General features: G+C 42.4%; 1 protein-coding gene and 1 non-coding gene across 8 annotated transcripts in view; one reads left to right on the top strand and one right to left on the bottom strand.

Moving 5' to 3' along the window:
- Kiaa0232 (KIAA0232 ortholog) overlaps window positions 1–17063 on the top strand; it is a 64064-nt gene that overhangs the window by 13917 nt on the left and 33084 nt on the right. For 6 of the 7 annotated variants that reach the window (XR_003844991.1, XM_021210388.2, XM_029544947.1 and 3 more), the window contains exon 2: window positions 8606–9100. Coding sequence is in view for 6 of the 7 variants with exons in the window: in XM_021210388.2 (XP_021066047.1) it covers window positions 8870–9100 (231 nt within the window). In the remaining variant the exon portion in view is untranslated. Of the gene's footprint in view, window positions 1–7948; window positions 7991–8605; window positions 9101–17063 lie in introns of those variants that run through there. The other variant, XM_029544948.1, reaches the window with a different exon arrangement.
- On the bottom strand, window positions 10018–10147 carry LOC115065267. The gene has a single exon (XR_003845060.1). It is a non-coding gene; the product is annotated as a small nucleolar RNA SNORA17 (small nucleolar RNA).

Here is a 17063-nt window from a genome sequence, read left to right as displayed (position 1 = left end):
CTCTTACTCTTTCTCCTCCTCTTCCCTTCTTTCTTTTTCATGGATATTTTTTAGCTGGGCATGGTCATACTTGCCTTTAATCACAGTGCCTGCAGAGTCAGACAGATCTCTGTGAGTTTGAGACCAGCTTGGTCTACACAGTGAGTTCAAGGACATCTCAGCCTACATGGCAAAACCCTATCTAGACAGACAAACAAACAAGCCAACCCTTTTATTTATTCTTGGACAGTTTTATACAGTGTTTTTATTATATCCACTCCAATTCCCTGTTCTACTTCTTTCTAACACCTCCTAAAGCAGTTCGTTTCCTGCTTCCCTTCTTTTCCTTATATTTATTTCTGTATCGCACAGAACCCAGCAGTGCTGCTTGTTGCATGTTGCCTGGTTGTGAAGGCCCTGGTCCTTGTGCAGGTACCGTGGCTACAGTGAGCTCGAGGTGTGGTCCAAGTCCTGCCACAGCACTTCTCCTCACCCCCTAGCTGCTGCACTTCCAGCCCCTCTTCCCTGGTTCCCTGAGCCTTGGGAGGGGAACTGATCTAACTGTCTCATTAGGGGGAGCAGTTAGCAGTCACTTACTCTTGGCACTTTGACCAAATGAGTCTCTGCATCAACTGCTGCCCAGTGCAGAAAGGAGCTTCCCTGTCCACCATCCTTATCCTGAATGTAAAGATTAAGCAGACCTACTATAGGCTTCCATTCTATTAAGATATTTACAAGTATCACATAGTAGTCTAAGACCAGTCCTGCAGTATAAGAAGAATTTTAATTGTCATTGAGGCAACTATGCTTCTTAGTATATAGATCATCAGTTTGTTTCAGCTACTTGGCTAGTAAAAATGGAGCTTCTTAATCTTCATGCAGCTCTGTTGGCATAGAAAGATTATGGCTGCACACCAGGTTTTTTTTTTTAAACTATATTATCTTAATAAGAAGCTTTTGGGAGTGGGTGGGTAGGGGAACAGAGGTGGGGGGAGGGGTATGGGAAACTTTCGGGATAGCATTTGAAATGTAAATAAAGAAAATAATAATAATAATAAAAAAGAAATGTAAATGAAGAAAATATCTAATAAAAAATTAAAAAAAAAAAAAGAAGCTTTATTCATTTCCTAAGACTCGACGTGTTTCTAGAATAGGGCAGAAAACTATATCTAGAAAACTGTCCATTTGTATTTAGTTTTTCAGATATGTAGAAGTCTTCCTTTGGTTAAACATAGGCTTTAGAGGCTGGGCCCTCCTATAAAGAATGAGAAGTGTTGGCTTCAAATTGTGTGCCAAGGTCAGGAACAGCAAACAAGATTTGTTTATGAGTGTGAAGCTGCTTCATGTATGGGCACACTTCATGCCTTCCAGGCACAGAGTGTGCTTAGGTTGGGGCTAGCAAGCAAGGCTTGTTTACAAGTGGGAGAACTACATCATGTTGAGACTGCATGCTTTCTAGGCAGCATTGCTTAGAATTCCCAGACCCCTCTCCCCGCCAAAAAAACCTAAATAGCAAAGAGCTTCTGAAAGCCTTTGTTTCTTTCCTTCTCTTCTTCCATCTCCATTTATTTATATTTTAGAAGCACATTTACTTGTATATGTGTGTATGTTTCTGTAGGCATGCATCTGGAGGAGAGAGGAAAACTTGAGTCAGCTTCTCCTTCCACCATGTGGGTCCTGGAGATTGAACTCAGGTCATTATAAGGCTTGATGGCAAGTGCCTTTACCTGCTGAGCCATCTCTCCAACCACCCATTCATCTATCCATCTGTTTGTGTGAAAGTCAGTTGCAAGTAATGTAGACCTTTGAGAACCAGCTGTGTTAACCAGCAGTGCATGCTTTGTAGTAAGGAAGGACCAGTTACAACACAGACTGAGGGCTTGTACTGAAGCACCCCATTAGATATAATAGAGAGCATACTCAAGAGTAAAACCAAAGCCTACTAGTAGAGTTTGCAAAATACTGAGGGGAAAAAAAACCTGTTGGCTGTTGTCTTTGTGTTGCCAGTGCTATGCACAGTGCCTGGCAGTAGGGAGCCTGTGGTAAGTGTGGGGTGGTAAAAGGTGATTTTAAAAGCCTGGTCTACAGTCTTACTCAACTACTGGTAGACACACCATATAACCACAGGTGGTTTTCCCATGTGCTAGTACATTGTTACTTCCCAAACCTCTCTTTGAGAGTTTATTCTCTTTGTTTCCATTCGGAAAGCATTAGTTCAGCACAGTTTTGATCACCTGCTAAGGCCTAAGCATTCTACTAAGTAGGACATGGAGTGTGTCACAGTTTCCACTGAAAGCCTTGTAGCCTCATTTGTGAAGTAATCTACCCCAGAGGTCAGAAGTAGTCTGAAAGGATGTCAGACTCTGATTGCCTATGATTGCCTGTGAACTGGCAGAGATGATGGCCTGGAAGAGTTATGGGAAGGCAGTAGACTCCCATTGCTGGTGGCAGGAGCATTTCAACAGCACTCAAACTGTTTGAAACCTTTCTGAGATTACCTTTCTCTTTTACGAATCTCTTCTTTTACAGTTTTAATTCATTTGGGCTACTAAAACTTCCCCTGACTAACCAGATTGGTAATTTTTAACAATGCTTTTTTTTTTTTTAACTAATATCCTCTTATTTTGCCCCTTGACGTCACTGTGGCTGGTGACACCTATTCTGTCAAAACAGTGGTTTAATACAGTTTCTCATGTTTGGTGACCCCAAACATAAAATTATTTACTTCATAACTATAGTCTTGCTACTGGTATGAATTGTAATATAAATATCTGATAGGCTGGATATCTGATATAAAACTCCTGTGAAAGGGTCATTTGCTCCCCCAAAGGGGTCAAGACCCACAGGTTGAGAACTGCTGTGTTAAAAAGTGTGTCTTGGATGCTTGCTTTAACTGACTGGCTATGAGCAACTCATATCTGAGAAGAAACTTTCTAGCATCAGGACATACTTTGGCACAGACTTTGATATCTTCCATCCCTGGATTAGTTGGATTCCAGATGATGACCATTTTGTCACCCGTATCCCAGATGGACCGCACTTGGTAATGATGTCCTGCCAAAGCTAGATGAATATGTGGCACCACCAAGTTGCAGCCCTTTTGAATTAAGACATTAAAATTTAAGGGGTTGAGTCTCTGCAGCATTGTGTACCTCCCTATTTTAACTGAACCCCTTTTCCTGGTTACACTATCAGTGAGCTTCATTTGTTTTTACTGTTCCATACAGTATGACCTTGTCATTGAACCACGTACAAGTGCATTTGCCAGAGTGTAATTTGACCTGTTGGAATTTAGCCCTGCGAAGCATGACTTGCACTCTGTCTTCACAGGGAAGGGCTTGTAAACTGTTGGAAAGAGAACTAGTCATTAGCTCAGAATGGTTGTTTGCAGGAATGAGTCAAAGCCAGTGTCCAGGAGAACTTGTGTGCAGAGTGAATGTCCCACATTCTCACAGTAATCACCAGCTATATGTAGTATCTGGGCACTTAAAGTGTGGGTGTGGCTAGTATGATAGAAAGACTGGCTTTTTTGTTGTTTTTGACAGGTCTCAGCCCAGGCTGGCCTCAGTATCGAGAGTCTCCTGTCCAGCTCCCAGGACACTAGAATTTTAACATATGCCACCATACTCAGCTCAAGAAACTGATTGTAACCTGCGTTACAATCAGTGGTGCTCCAGCAGTGTGGTGGCAGTGCTGTTGGGAAGGAGGCAGACATTAGCATCTGTGTTTAATACGGGACATAATGAGATGCTAAGCTTTCAGGTGCAGAAATGTGTGCTCCTATTTAAGAAACTCTTTGAAACTTACAAAAAGTGTATAAGGTCAAGGAGTAGAAGGAAACAAGTGTATTGGCGCCAGAGTAGCCAGGTTCTCATAGTTGTCTTTTCCCCCGCTGCTCTGAATGGCTTCACAGGAACACAAGGGAGTCTAGAAGCAGTTCAGATGTTGCCTGTATTATCATGCCATAAACATACTGTGATTGGGAGATGGCTCAATTCATCACGTGTTTGCTGTGTAACCAGGAGGACTGTTTGGTTCTCAGCACTTTACATTAAAATGACAAACAAACTGAATGTGAAGGCTGGAGAGAGAGGTCACCAGTTACAAGTGTTGCTCTTGCAGAGGACCTGAGATCAATTCCCACACCCATATGGCTGGTTGCTCACAACCTCTCTAACTCCAGTTCTAGGAGATTCAACATCCTCCTCTTATCTCCATAGACCCTAGACCTGCGTGTGGTTTAGAGACATACATGGAAGCAAAACACTCAATTCACATAAATCTAAAGAAAAAGTAAAAAGGGTGTGGTAGTATACCCTTTTAATCTCGGTGCTTGGGAGAAGAGGCTGGCGAATCCCTGGTTCTTATTACCAGTCAGTCTAGGTTAGTGAGCCAGGCCAGTGAGATACAAACATTTTAAAAAAGGGGATACCATGTGAGACGGAACAGCACCCAGGTTCTCCTGGCCTCCACACTCATGCATACATACCCTACCTACTGTCCATACGAATGCACACTGCTTCGTGAAATAAATGTTCATGTGTTGATAACACTGAAGTATACTGCATTTCAAACAAGGGAAATAACCTTCCTATTTTAACTAAGTAGGTTATATGATCCCTGAATTTTAAGTGACAAGGGAGTGTCTACCAGATGTGGAATTTGAGGGGGAAATCAATCAATCAATCTCTCTCTCCATCTCCATATGTGCGTGTGTGTGTGTGTGTGTGTGTGTGTGTGTGTGTGTGTATATATATATATATATATATATATATATATATATATATATAAACATATGGTGGTGGTGTTTTGGGATAAGGTCATACTCACATAACAGTGAGTTGGCCTAGAACTTGACATCCCTCTACAACTTGGAGAATATAGGGGTTACAGATATACACCACTATACTTGGCCCTTTGTTTTTATTTAGTTATTTTAGAAGCTATTTAATTTTTTAGAAAAAAATTTTGAAAAAATTATCGCACATTTGTTTGTGTTCATGTACATGCATGTGTGCATGTGCCTGTGTGCCACAGCATGTGTGTGGAGATCAGAAACAGCTTGCATGAGTCAGTTCTTTTTACTTACCATGTGGGTTCAGGGATGGGATTGAGGTTTCCAAGCTTATGTGACAAGTGCCTTTACCTGCTAAGGCATCTCACCGGCCCCTAAAGGTAATTAATGAAGTGGTGGTGGTGCACATCTTTAGTTCTAGTACTGGGGAGACAGAGGCAGGTTGATATCTGAGTTGGAAGCCAGCATGGTCTACAGAGTGAGTTTCAGGACAGCCTGGGCTATGCAGAGGAATTAAAAAACAAAGACAAATGAGATATCTAATAACAACTGAGTCATCTCTCCAGCCCTCTGTGGTGCAATGCTTTTTCTTCTGCCTAAAAGACTTTTTATATTTCCTGTAGGGCAGGTTTGTTGGGAATAGTTCAATTTTCATGTATCTGAATCTATTTCACCTTGGCTTTGAAAGACAGTTTTGTAAGTATGGTGTACTAGACTGACAGGTCCTTGGTGTTTTAAGTCTTACCCGGTCATCTGCGCACTTACTCTGTTTTCAGCAAGAGCTGGATGCTGTCCTTACCTTTGCTACTGTACTTAATGTCTCTGCTTCACCCTGGCTGCTTTAGGATTTTTATGTTGGTTAGAGGCTTGAGGTTTTTTGTGCTGTGCCATTTTCTTCGTTCATGTGCTTAGAGTCTTTGACTATCTTGCTCATTAAGTTTCTATCAGTTTTGAAGAAATGAATATTAAAACACAGATATCAGCTTTTAGTCTATTTAAGTGAATTTATTTTTCTCATTCTTGTCTCCTACTTTGAATAGTTGTCAGACATTGTAAATTTTAATTTCCCAGGTCCTGGTGCTTTTGAATTCCTATAAATATCCTTGAGTTTTGTTTTGAAACCACAGTAAAGTTAACTGAAAACAGTTTTGTTCTTTGGAGTCTTGTAAAATTTGTTTGGGGACAGACATGGTTACTGAGACCAGGTTAGAGAGATGGAGGCTGGAGATTCAAGGCCAGGCCATCATGATCTACATGAGATGCTGTTTCAAGACATTACCACCACCACCACAAAAAGAACCAGCAGATTTGTTAGGCCGGACCAAACCAGTATTTACACAATGGCTAATTCTTGCTAAACACAAAGACCAGACTTCTGGAGTTGTGAGGTTCCTGGCTTGGCTGGAGGTGCTTCTTGCTGCTGTTGGGGTACTGATTCATCTTTCACAGGGATTCATCCTTGCTGTGGGGGCCTCTGTGACCACCAGACCCTGCAGAGTAATGATCTGCATGAGGCAAGAAAGGAATCTGAATCAGCATGACTCATTAGCTGGTGTTGGTTCAAACTGAAGACAGTTTAACACCAGACAGTTTATATTAGACATATTTAAGTACAGTACAATTTGGAAAAAAGTTTTATAGTGTAATACATCCCCTATGCACAAAGAGGCATAATTACATTGAAAGTTTTTTCAAAGTATATTTCTTCTATGGAGATGGGTTCTAGATATAGCCTACCTGTGTAATCTTAAGGGATTCGGGGAGGCTCTGGTGTGGTCTAAGTCATACAGACAGCATACAGGTTATTTAGACCATTAACCACCTCTGGGCCTGTTTGTGGGAGCTTAGGTGACCCAGGTAAGTCCTGGCCCTACAGATAGCACAGGGGTTAACTGAGGCCAGTGTTTCTCAACCTGTAGGTTACAGTATCCTACATATCTGACATTTACATTATGATTCATAATAGTAGCAAAATTGCAATTATGAAGTAGCAACAAAAATAATTTTACGGTTGGGGGTTACTATACTATGAGGAACTGTATTAAAGAGTCACTGCATTAGGAAGATTGAGAACCACTGACTCTAGGCAATTAGACACACCTCCATTCCTTGTCTTTTGGGCAGAAAACAAGGTTATACATTTTTTCCTTTGACAAAACAGCCCTGAGTGTTTAACATTCCTGGTTTCTCTAGTGCTTATCTGTGAGCACAAGGACCTTTGTGTTCTCAACACTGTGCCTTAGTTCTTTATATGCTCAGACCTATCGGTCCTCTGCTGTATTCTCCAGGATAGCTCATTCCCTCTTCAATTGTTTCAAGACTACTCAGTCTGGCTGGTTTTCACTAAGTAACTTGTCAGCTTGATTCAAGTGGCTATTGTTAATTGGTGGTCTGTTTAATATCCTGCCTGAGAACCAAACATTTATTAAATCATTTATGGAAAATGTTTTAATTTTGAGAGACAGCTGGAAAATATCAGCTGATGAAAAGTAGAAAATCTTTGCTTTAATTTAACTACCTTTCACAGTTTAATAAAGGCAGTATATTAGTGAGGATTTTTGTAAGTAGCAAAATACTTAGTAAAACATTTTAGTCCAGTTGTACAATGGATTTAGAATTGTCTTTTGTGTATTTAATGTGTATAATTTTTACTGACACCTAGAGAACTCAGGCATTTGTAGAGAGGGTCCTCTTTCACTCATGATGCTGCTCTGAGTCATATGTGGCGGCTGAATTTCAGGAGCACACTGGCCTGATCAGTGCTGCTTTCCCTGTTTGCATTTCCTAGTAGGCTACATAGCTAGACTCTGCATTAAAAAACAAACAAACAAACAAACAAAAAACGACCCAAACCCAAAAGATAAAGAACAGTTCTTTTTTTACTCAATAAACCCATTATTGGACAAAATGAAAGTATTTAAAGGAAGAGTGTCACTGAATCAGAGGTCCAGCTAGGAGAGGCCACAGCAGGTCTCTGACAGTGTAGTCTGTGGCTGTGTAAGGCAGGTCTTACACACAGCCTTAGGAACTCCCTGATTACCATCCTCAGCTTTTAGCCATACAAAATAATGACCTGTGGATCTAAATATTTTTGTTTGTTTGTTTTATTTTTCGAGACAGAGTTTCTCTGTGTAACCCTGGCTGTCCTGAAAAGACCAGGCTGGCTTTGAATTTGGAGATCTGCCTGCTTCCACCCCACTTGTGTTTGGATTAAAGGTGTGTATCACCACTGCCCAGCGTGAATTTAAGTTTAAAGATTGTTTTTACCAATGTTTTGAAGAAACTGCTATTTAATTGTTTCCATTGAATTTAAGTATGAACCTAATGATTTTCTGTAAGCATTTTACCAGTGCAGTCTCTTGAGATAGGAAATGAATGTTTGTGTCATTGGGGAAAAGCAGAGAATATCACCTTCTTTGTTCTCATTCCAGATGATATCAAGTTTTAAATTTTACAGTGTCACTCAATTTAAAATGCCAAATACTCCACAGGGAAAACATTGTTTCAAGTTACCAGATACATTTTAAAAGGAGGAACACTTTCCTTTAAAAAATCATCCTCACTTGCAGGGTGGTGATGGCTCACACCTTTAATGCCAACACTTGGGAAGCAGAGGCCAGGAGATCTCTTGAGTTTGGGGCCAGCCTAGTCTACAGAGTGAGTTCCAGGACAGCCAGGGCTAACAGAGGGCTAACCCTGTCTCAAAAAATCTAAATAAATAAATAAATAAATAAATAAATAAATAAATAAATAAATAAATAAACAAGATAAAAATCATCCTCATAACTTGGTGTGTATATATAATGTGTTTTTTCTTTTTCATTTCTGTAGGTACTGCCAGAGACTGACATTGCCTCAATGTGAAATGAAAGTTGAAAATCGCATCTCCTTGTGTGTTGCTATCATGGTGTTGATTCACTGGTCATGCCTGAAGAGGGAAATTGTGTTGTAGAGAGCTGACTGCTGCGCGGTCACTGCCTATCCTCCATGTTCAGCTCCTCTCCTTTCTGCTGGAGTGAAATCCTCTCCGGATACCAACAGAAGGTCCACTGTAGAAAATGCTTTGCATTTTAAGAATGTCAGCAACCTAAGTTCATGCGCCCTGTCTGTACAGTTGTTGTGGATGGTTTGCCATCTGAAAGCACCTCAAGTTCTTATCCAGGCCCTGTGTCTGTTTCTGACATGTCGCTGCTTCATGCATTGGGCCCAGTGCAAACCTGGCTGGGACAAGAGCTGGAGAAATGTGGCATTGATGCCATGATTTATTCACGGTATATCCTCAGTCTTCTGCTGCATGACAGCTATGACTACGACCTGCAGGAACAGGTAGGTATTGATGCATGTTAAGTGTGTTCTGACAGTTGATGACTATGTCTGTGTCTAGTTACATTCTGTTGTTGTGATAGAATACCCCAACAGAAGCTTAACTTAAGGGAGAGAGTTTATTTGGCTCATAAGTCCAGATTATAAGTCCAGTTCATCATGGCTGGGAAGTCACAGTGGCAGGATCCCAAGAGAACTGGTCACAATATGTCCAGGTGAGCAGAGAGCAATGAATGCATCCATGCTACTGCTCAGCTTGCCCTCTCCAGGCCATTCAGTCCAAGGGTCAGTGAACGATGCTGCCCATGATTAAGATGGGTCTTCCCACATGAGCTCAATCAAGACAATCCTTCACACTTGCTCAGAGATGCCTTAATGTTTCTCAACCTTATTAATGCTATAACCCTTTAGTACAGTTCTTAATGTTGTGGTGACCCCAACCATAAAATTAACTGCAATTTTGCTACTGTTAAGAATTGTAAGTATCTGATATGCAGGATATCTGATAGGTGACTCCCAAAGGAGTTTCCACCCACAGGTTGAGAACTAATGATCTAGGCAGTCCCTCACAAGTGTACCTTTAGGCTTGCCTCCTAGGTATCAAGTTGACAGTATTAACTGTATCTGTATATTCTTTTATTTATTTTTGAGGTGGAAGGGAACATGTGCCACAGCATTCGTGTGAAGATGAGAGGACAACTTGTAGGAGATGACTCTCCTTTCTACTTGTAGGTTCCAGGGATTGAACTCAGGTTGCCAGGCTTAACAGCAGGCACCTTTGAGGATCGTCATCTTCTCAGGCTCACTCCCTCTTGGGGCCTGCCATCCCACTCAGTCTCGGGTTTGCTCCTGGCCCCGAGATCCTGGCCCTGAACTCAAGCTGGCTTCCTGTCCCTGGCCCCTGGTGCCAATCTGGTGGTCATCTGAGGCTCACTGTTTTCAGATGTTCACAGATCAAAACACTGAGCATAAACATAGCCTCTGTCCTCTCTGCCACCTACTGATGCACATGTGACACAGCAGCCACACCTGCAACACTCTAGGGGAGGAAGAACAAACTTGTATTGACAAGAATCTGGCTTTACCCTTCCAAGCTCACACAAAAGCCCTAGAGACAGTTGGCTGCCATGCCTGCTTAGCTTTTAACTTAGGTTGTGGAAATCTAAACTCAGGTCCTCACACTTTTCCAGCAAATGCTTTTTCCATTGAGCATCTCCCCAGTTGCCAAAAATATTTTCTACTTAGCCATAAGGCAGAGAATACCATGGCTTGTAAGGGAAGGTCAAATAAAAAAACCAATTTTATTGTTAAATTTATTTGTATTATGTTTTATTTGTATACAGACCCAAGAGGGCATTTTAGATCTACTAGCTAGAGATACAGTCTGTGAGATACTCAACATGGGTGATAGAGCCCAAACTGTGAGACACTCAACGTGTGTGACTCAATGTGTGACACACTCAACGTGGGTGATAGAGCCCAAACTGTGAGACACTCAACGTGTGTGACTCAGCGTGTGAGACACTCAATGTGGGTGATAGAGCTCAAACTGTGAGACACTCAACGTGTGTGACTCAGCATGTGAGACACTCAATGTGGGTGATAGAGCCCTAACTGGGGTGCTCTTCAAGAACAGCCAGGGCTCTTAACCACTACCCTGCAGCTGCCAACCCCAGTGAAGGTGACAGAAACAAATTGTGTTTAAAATTAAAACTACCCATTAGGTATATGTAGAATTACCTTACAGGAGCATGAACTGAAAATGGAAAACATTAAAATGAAGGAATATATGTGAGGAATGTGCATGGCAGAGCAGCATCAGAACTAATGCTGCTGGCATGAGCTTGAATCCATAGTAACCTAGGCTGGCCTTGAGCTCACTGTGTAGCAAAGGATGACCTTGAACTTCTGGTTTTCCTACTTCTACCTTACAAGTGCTGGGATTATAGTAGTGCACCACCATACCCAGTTCATGTGATAGCTATTATTGAGCCCAGGCTTTCCTGCATGCTAGGTCAAGCACCCAACCAACTGAACCACATCGTAGCTCTTTTGTTTATATTTTTTAAACATTGTTTTTAATCGTGTGTGTGTGTGTGTGTGTGTGAGAGAGAGAGAGAGAGAGAGAGAGAGAGAGAGAGAGAGAGAGAGAGAGAGAGAGAGAGCGCGCCTGAAGAGGTTAGAGGTATCAGATCCTCTGGAATTAGAGTTACATGTCTAAGCCACTCACTTGATGTAGGTGCTAAGAACAGAACTCATGTCCTCTGCAAGAGCGTAATAGGCTTTTAATCTCACTGAGGCACTTTCCCAGCTTGTTTACGTTTGTGTGTCTGTCTGTCTGTCTGTCTGTCTGTCTGTCTGTCTGTCTGTCTGTCTCTCTCTCTCTCTCTCTCTCTGTGTGTGTGTGTGTGTGTGTGTGTGTTTAAGAATAGTTTTAATGGCACAAAGAAGTCTTGATAAGTATTGATAAGATTTTGAAGATTCAGTTTCTATATTTTGCTTCAATGTTCTAACATTATACATGCCCACAGCATCGGGTACAGAGACAGCTAAGGATGGGTTCCTGAAAGGCATTTGACAGTTTGTAGAACAACAAAACACTGGGTTGGGCAGAGTTTGGGGACAGGGACATCAGGAGACCATGAATGGGTTAGGAAATATGGTGACTAAGCAATGGAGCTGTGAGCTGAGAGCAAGCAGGAGAAGATGCTGAAGAACCAGCTGCTGTGGGTTAGACACAAGAGACCAGCGTTCCACAGCCAGCAGGAGGAGCTACATGATAGTGGGGTTGTAGACTTCGGGGCACTGAAGTTAGGGAGCCACTGAGGAGACAACCTCTGTTTGGGGAAGACATAGAGGATAGAAGTAGATCCAGTTGCCCTGAAGAGTCCACTTGGAGCTTTCTGTCTCTTCTAGCAGGTATCTGTTTTTCTAAGCAATGGGGTGAAAGGTTAGTGGATCATCAGACAGCTTCAATTCTGGTCATAGTTGCCATTCACAAGTGCCTAAAAGTTCTGACCTGAACTGGCCTCAGGGAAGTCACCTAGCTAGCCGCACGTGCAGAAGTAGGGCTGGCCCTTGCTTGGTTTGTTTCCAAGCTTCCGTGTGACTGGGGCGTCTGCTCTGACTCTGCTGCCGCCTCCTTCCAGCTCGATTTTGACCTAGCTCCCTGTAGGGCAGACGGTGGTGACACCCCATGGGCATCACGTTCTCACGCCTCTCCTGAGCAGATCCTTGAAGGCAGGCCTTGACACTTTGCTTTTAGTCACCGAGGGCCTGAAGTTGATGATAGTATGGGAACACAGTCTCATTCAGACTCACCAGGCTCTGTTGTTGAGGAGGCTGTTAACAGGAAGATGTGGGAGGCAGGGTGGGTGCTTAGCAGTAGACGGCAGTAACACCATCTGTATTTTAGAATACCGTGTCCTTTTTCTTCCTCCAGTTCCCAATCTCCTTTTTGAAAGAAGACAGCATGAGGAAGTCAGTCAAAGCCTTACTTAACCTTATGTCACCTCACAAGTGTGTCTAGAAAAACAGCTGCTAATAGTCTCCTGAGGAGCTCTTCTTCCTCATCTGCTTTTTGTACTTGATAATGTTCTGACTTCCAGAATAGGACTGTGAAAAAACACACTTTATCTTATTCAGTGTTTTGAGTAGATGTGGGGTGGTGAGCTGTGCACAGGAAGCCTGGTCCCCAGTCCAGCTCAGGCTTACAACCCAGGAGACCCAGCAAGTGACTTTTACCTGCAAGGGATAGCAGGCTTTGGCCACACCCCTTGGGCTCCTGTCTACAGCCTTCCACAGACCTCCCCACAGAGATATGTGGCCATCAGCACCAAGCCCTCCCACATGCAAATAGGGTTTCCCCAAGCTCTCAGACCAAGCCAATGAGAAGTACCTGTTGTCAGACTGACCACCCCCAAAACTGTATCTAAGAATCCTATCCTGAAGGATTAAAGGTGTGTGAGAATTACTCTGTTGTCTGAGAGCAGCTGTCCTAAGAGCTGTCACACTTGGGAAGGGGTCTGCTCTCCCGAAACGCCACCCGAAGCACTGCCGCACTCCTCACTGACTAGTAGGCCTCTTGTTGCCCAGCCTTACCTGGACCCAACTTAGCTCAGGGCAGCATGGAGTAACCGAGACAGCACAGCGGAGACAGAGGTGGAGCCAACTGCAGCACTCACTTCCCTTTGCATGAACTCTCGCACCCAGCTGGGCCAGAGACCTCCATGGAAAGCCTCCAGTACACAGACCCACAAGGAAACTGGCCCATATCTACTGATTTATGTTTATCAACCAGTCAACTTTTAATGGAGCATAGAAGATAGATAAAAAGTACGTATCACCGGGCATGGTGGTACACACCTTTAATCCCAGCACTTGAGAGGCAGAGGCAGGCAGATTTCTGAGTTTGAGGCCAGCCTGGTCTACAGAGTGAGTTCCAGGACAGCCAGGGCTACACAGAGAAACCCTGTCTTGAAAAACTAAAAAAAAAAAAAAAGTATGTATCAGTGAACTTTCTGTTGCTGTGACAAAATAAGCACATATGTCCATCCATCCATCCATCATACACGCCCCTAAGGAACAATCTGAAAGGGGAAAAGATTGTTTTGGATTGGAGTTTGAGAGATTTCAGTCCATAGTGGGCTGGTCTCATTGTTTTTACACTGTGTGGCATGGTAAAAAAGCCTAGCAGTGGGACACTTCTTTCTCTTAGCATCAGGGAAGCAGAGAAGGGAGTGACTAGTAAGGGCAGTGGGGAAACAGACAAGATATACCTTCAAAAGCATACCCCATTGACCCCCATTCTCAAAATAGTTCCTACTTGTTTATACCCTTGTCCCACTTGAGGCCCTCGGTGACTAAAAGCAAAGTGTCAAGGCCTGCCTTCAAGGATCTGCTCAGGAGAGGCGTGAGAACGTGATGCCCATGGGGTGTCACCACCGTCTGCCCTACAGGGAGCTAGGTCAAAATCGAGCTGGAAGGAGGCGGCAGCAGAGTCAGAGCAGACGCCCCAGTCACACGGAAGCTTGGAAACAAACCAAGCAAGGGCCAGCCCTACTTCTGCATGTGCGGCTAGCTAGGTGACTTCCCTGAGGCCAGTTCCACATAAACTCAGTAGTGGGGGCATTTTTATTTAGTATAAAATAGAAGTATTTTTGGGTCTTTTTTTTACTCTATTGTTTTTAAAATATTAATTCATTTTAATAAAATGTTTAATAACTTGTAATACATTATACAATATGTAAAACAAAAATATGGAGTGGGAGAGCTCTTGAAATCAGTGAAAAGAACAGAATACAAAGGTCTGTGTGCTATGCTATATTTTTATTTAGTGTTTGTTACAGGTTTTATGTTTCCTAGTGAATTCAACTTGAAACGTAGAGGGTAAAGAACTTTGCATGTCTGTAATGCAGTAAAATTTGAACAGATTTTTAAGTCGTAAATCATACCAAGCTTCTTCGTGTGCTTCAACAGCACACCAGTATGTTAACAGGGAGGCATTGGAAAAGATTGGGTTTTACAAATACCTGTAAATAAGCAAACCTGGGCTCGCCGTAATGACAGAATTTGATATCTCTTTGAGGACATTATCAAAGATAAAATACGTAAAATCCTTTGTATGACTGGCCATTAACAGGACAGTTAAGAAAAGGCATTCGTATTGGAAAGGAGTCAAACTATCTCTAGTCAGATATGATATAATTTTATAGCCAATAAAATGCCCAATAAGGGATGGATATCCGGATTGGGTGTGGCAGGGCACTTGGCACTAGGGTTACATTTCAGTAGCAGAGTATTTGCTTAGTGTATGGAGACCTTGGGTTCATCCCCAGTATTACAGAACAAAACCAGAAATGGGGGAAAGAGAGATGGAGGGAGTATCCAAAAAACAGTTCCATTTATAGTAGTTTCAAAGACAAAATATTAGGAATACATTTAGTAGAAGTGTGAGACTTCTGTAAGATGGCATTAAATGTGTAAAGACCTCAAAAGCCAAATGGGAAAATATTTTCATGATGAACAAACTTGTTATCATTAAGATGGCAGTATTCGGGCTAGAGAGATGGCTCAGTGGCTAAGAGCACTGACTGCTCTTCCAGAGGTCCTGAGTTTAATTCCCAGCAACCACATGGTGGCTCACAACCATCTGCAGTGGGATCTGATGCCGTCTTCTGGTGTGTCTGAAGAGAGCAAGGTGAATACATAAATAAATCTTTAAAAAAAAAAAAAAAGATGTCAGTACTCCCCAGACTGATCTCCACATTCACCACTCATTATCAGAACCCTGGCCACCTTTATATTGCAGAGAGTGACATGGTGATCCTAAAATTTATATGGGAAACACATAGTTTGCACAATAGCCCCAAATTCCTGGAAGGAACAAACAAAAAGACAGCAACTTTAGAGGGCTTACTTCCTGATTCCAGATTTTCCTACAAGGGTCTGATAAGATAGTTTAATCCTGGCTTATGACTATGAGCCTTAAGTCTTTGAGAGCCCTTTTGTCTGTGGGTAATAACAATGTGGAAAGAACATTCTTTTAGCTAATGGTTCTGGGGCCTCAGCACTAAACAGAGAGTGAAGGTGTATTCATTTCAGCAGCACATGCAATAAAATGGAGCAATGCAGAGAAGATTAGATGCCCCTATACAGGGGTGCCATGCAGATTCATAAAGCATACTGTTTTGTTTTTTATGTCACTAAAAAAGAAAATGAAGCTTAACTCTTGCCTCCTACATATTGAAAAGTTAGCTCACAGTAGACTAGTCACTTGAATATAAGGGCTAAAAACTTGGGTTAGGTAGTGGTGGCTTAGATGTGAGACAGAAGCATAAGAATCCATAGGGTGTATACATTAATCAGACCTTACCAAAGTGCAATCTTTGGCACTTCAGATAATACTATTATTTAGGTGGAGAGGCAAGTCATACTCTGAAAGATACGCAGGCAGGCAGGTTAGGATCTCTTGCAGCGCAGCACCGAGAAAGGCCCAAGGTACGTTTGTCAGGGACTGTGCTAATGAAGACTCAGTCCACAGGCAGGGGTCTTAGCATCAGTTGTCAGTACAGGGTGGCGACAATCAAGAGCACAGTCACAGATGATGGCACGCTGCTGATGTGTATAGCAGCAGCTTTGGAAAACAATCAAGTAGTTCTTCAGAGATTAAACACAGTTCAATTGTTGTCCAATATGTCTGTCTTTCTAATTATTTATCATCTGCCTGTCTATCTTCTATCTATACAGAAGAGCATTGAAAATCAGTGTCTATGCCAAGACTTGTATTTGAGTGTCCAAAGCAATGTGGCTATTAGCTAAAAGTGAAAATAACTTTCAATAAACATCTGTGGATGAATAGGTAAACAAAACACACTCCAACCATACAGTTTGTATTAATTTGGTCCTAAACAGGAGTAAAACACTGGTCCATGTTATTACAGCATGGATGAGCATTGGAGACATTTTAGATGGGAGGCTAAACCAAAAGGCAGGCATCACATGACTCTGTTGTTAGCATCTAGCACAGTCAGGGCTATGCATGAATGGAAAGTGCTCATAGGCTTGGGGTTCCTTTTAGGTTGAGGAAATGTTTAAAGTTAAATAGTGATGTAGCCTTCTTGGTATACAAACAAAACAAAACCTAAATCATGTTAAAAGTTAATGTTTGTGTGTACAGGCTCTGGGTTCTATCCTTGTCTTAGGGTTTTTACTGCTGTAAAAAGACACCATGACCAAGGCAAGTTTTACAAAGGACAACATTTAATGGGGCTGGCTTACAGGTTCAGAGATTCAGTCCATCATCATCAAGGTGGGAACAGGGTAGCATCTAGGAAGGCATGGTGTAAGCAGAGCTGAGAGTTCTACATCTTCATCTGAAGGCTGCTAGTGGAAGACTTGCTTTCAGGAAGCTAAGATGAGGGTCTTAAAACCCATACTCAGCTGGGCATGGTGGCGCACGCCTTTA

This window comes from Mus pahari, chromosome 13 (genome assembly GCF_900095145.1).
Source record: "Mus pahari chromosome 13, PAHARI_EIJ_v1.1, whole genome shotgun sequence".
In the NCBI taxonomy this organism is placed as follows: Eukaryota; Metazoa; Chordata; class Mammalia; order Rodentia; family Muridae; genus Mus; species Mus pahari.
The sequence above is the reverse complement of the archived record's forward strand: the minus strand, read 5'-3'. Positions and strand labels throughout refer to the sequence as shown.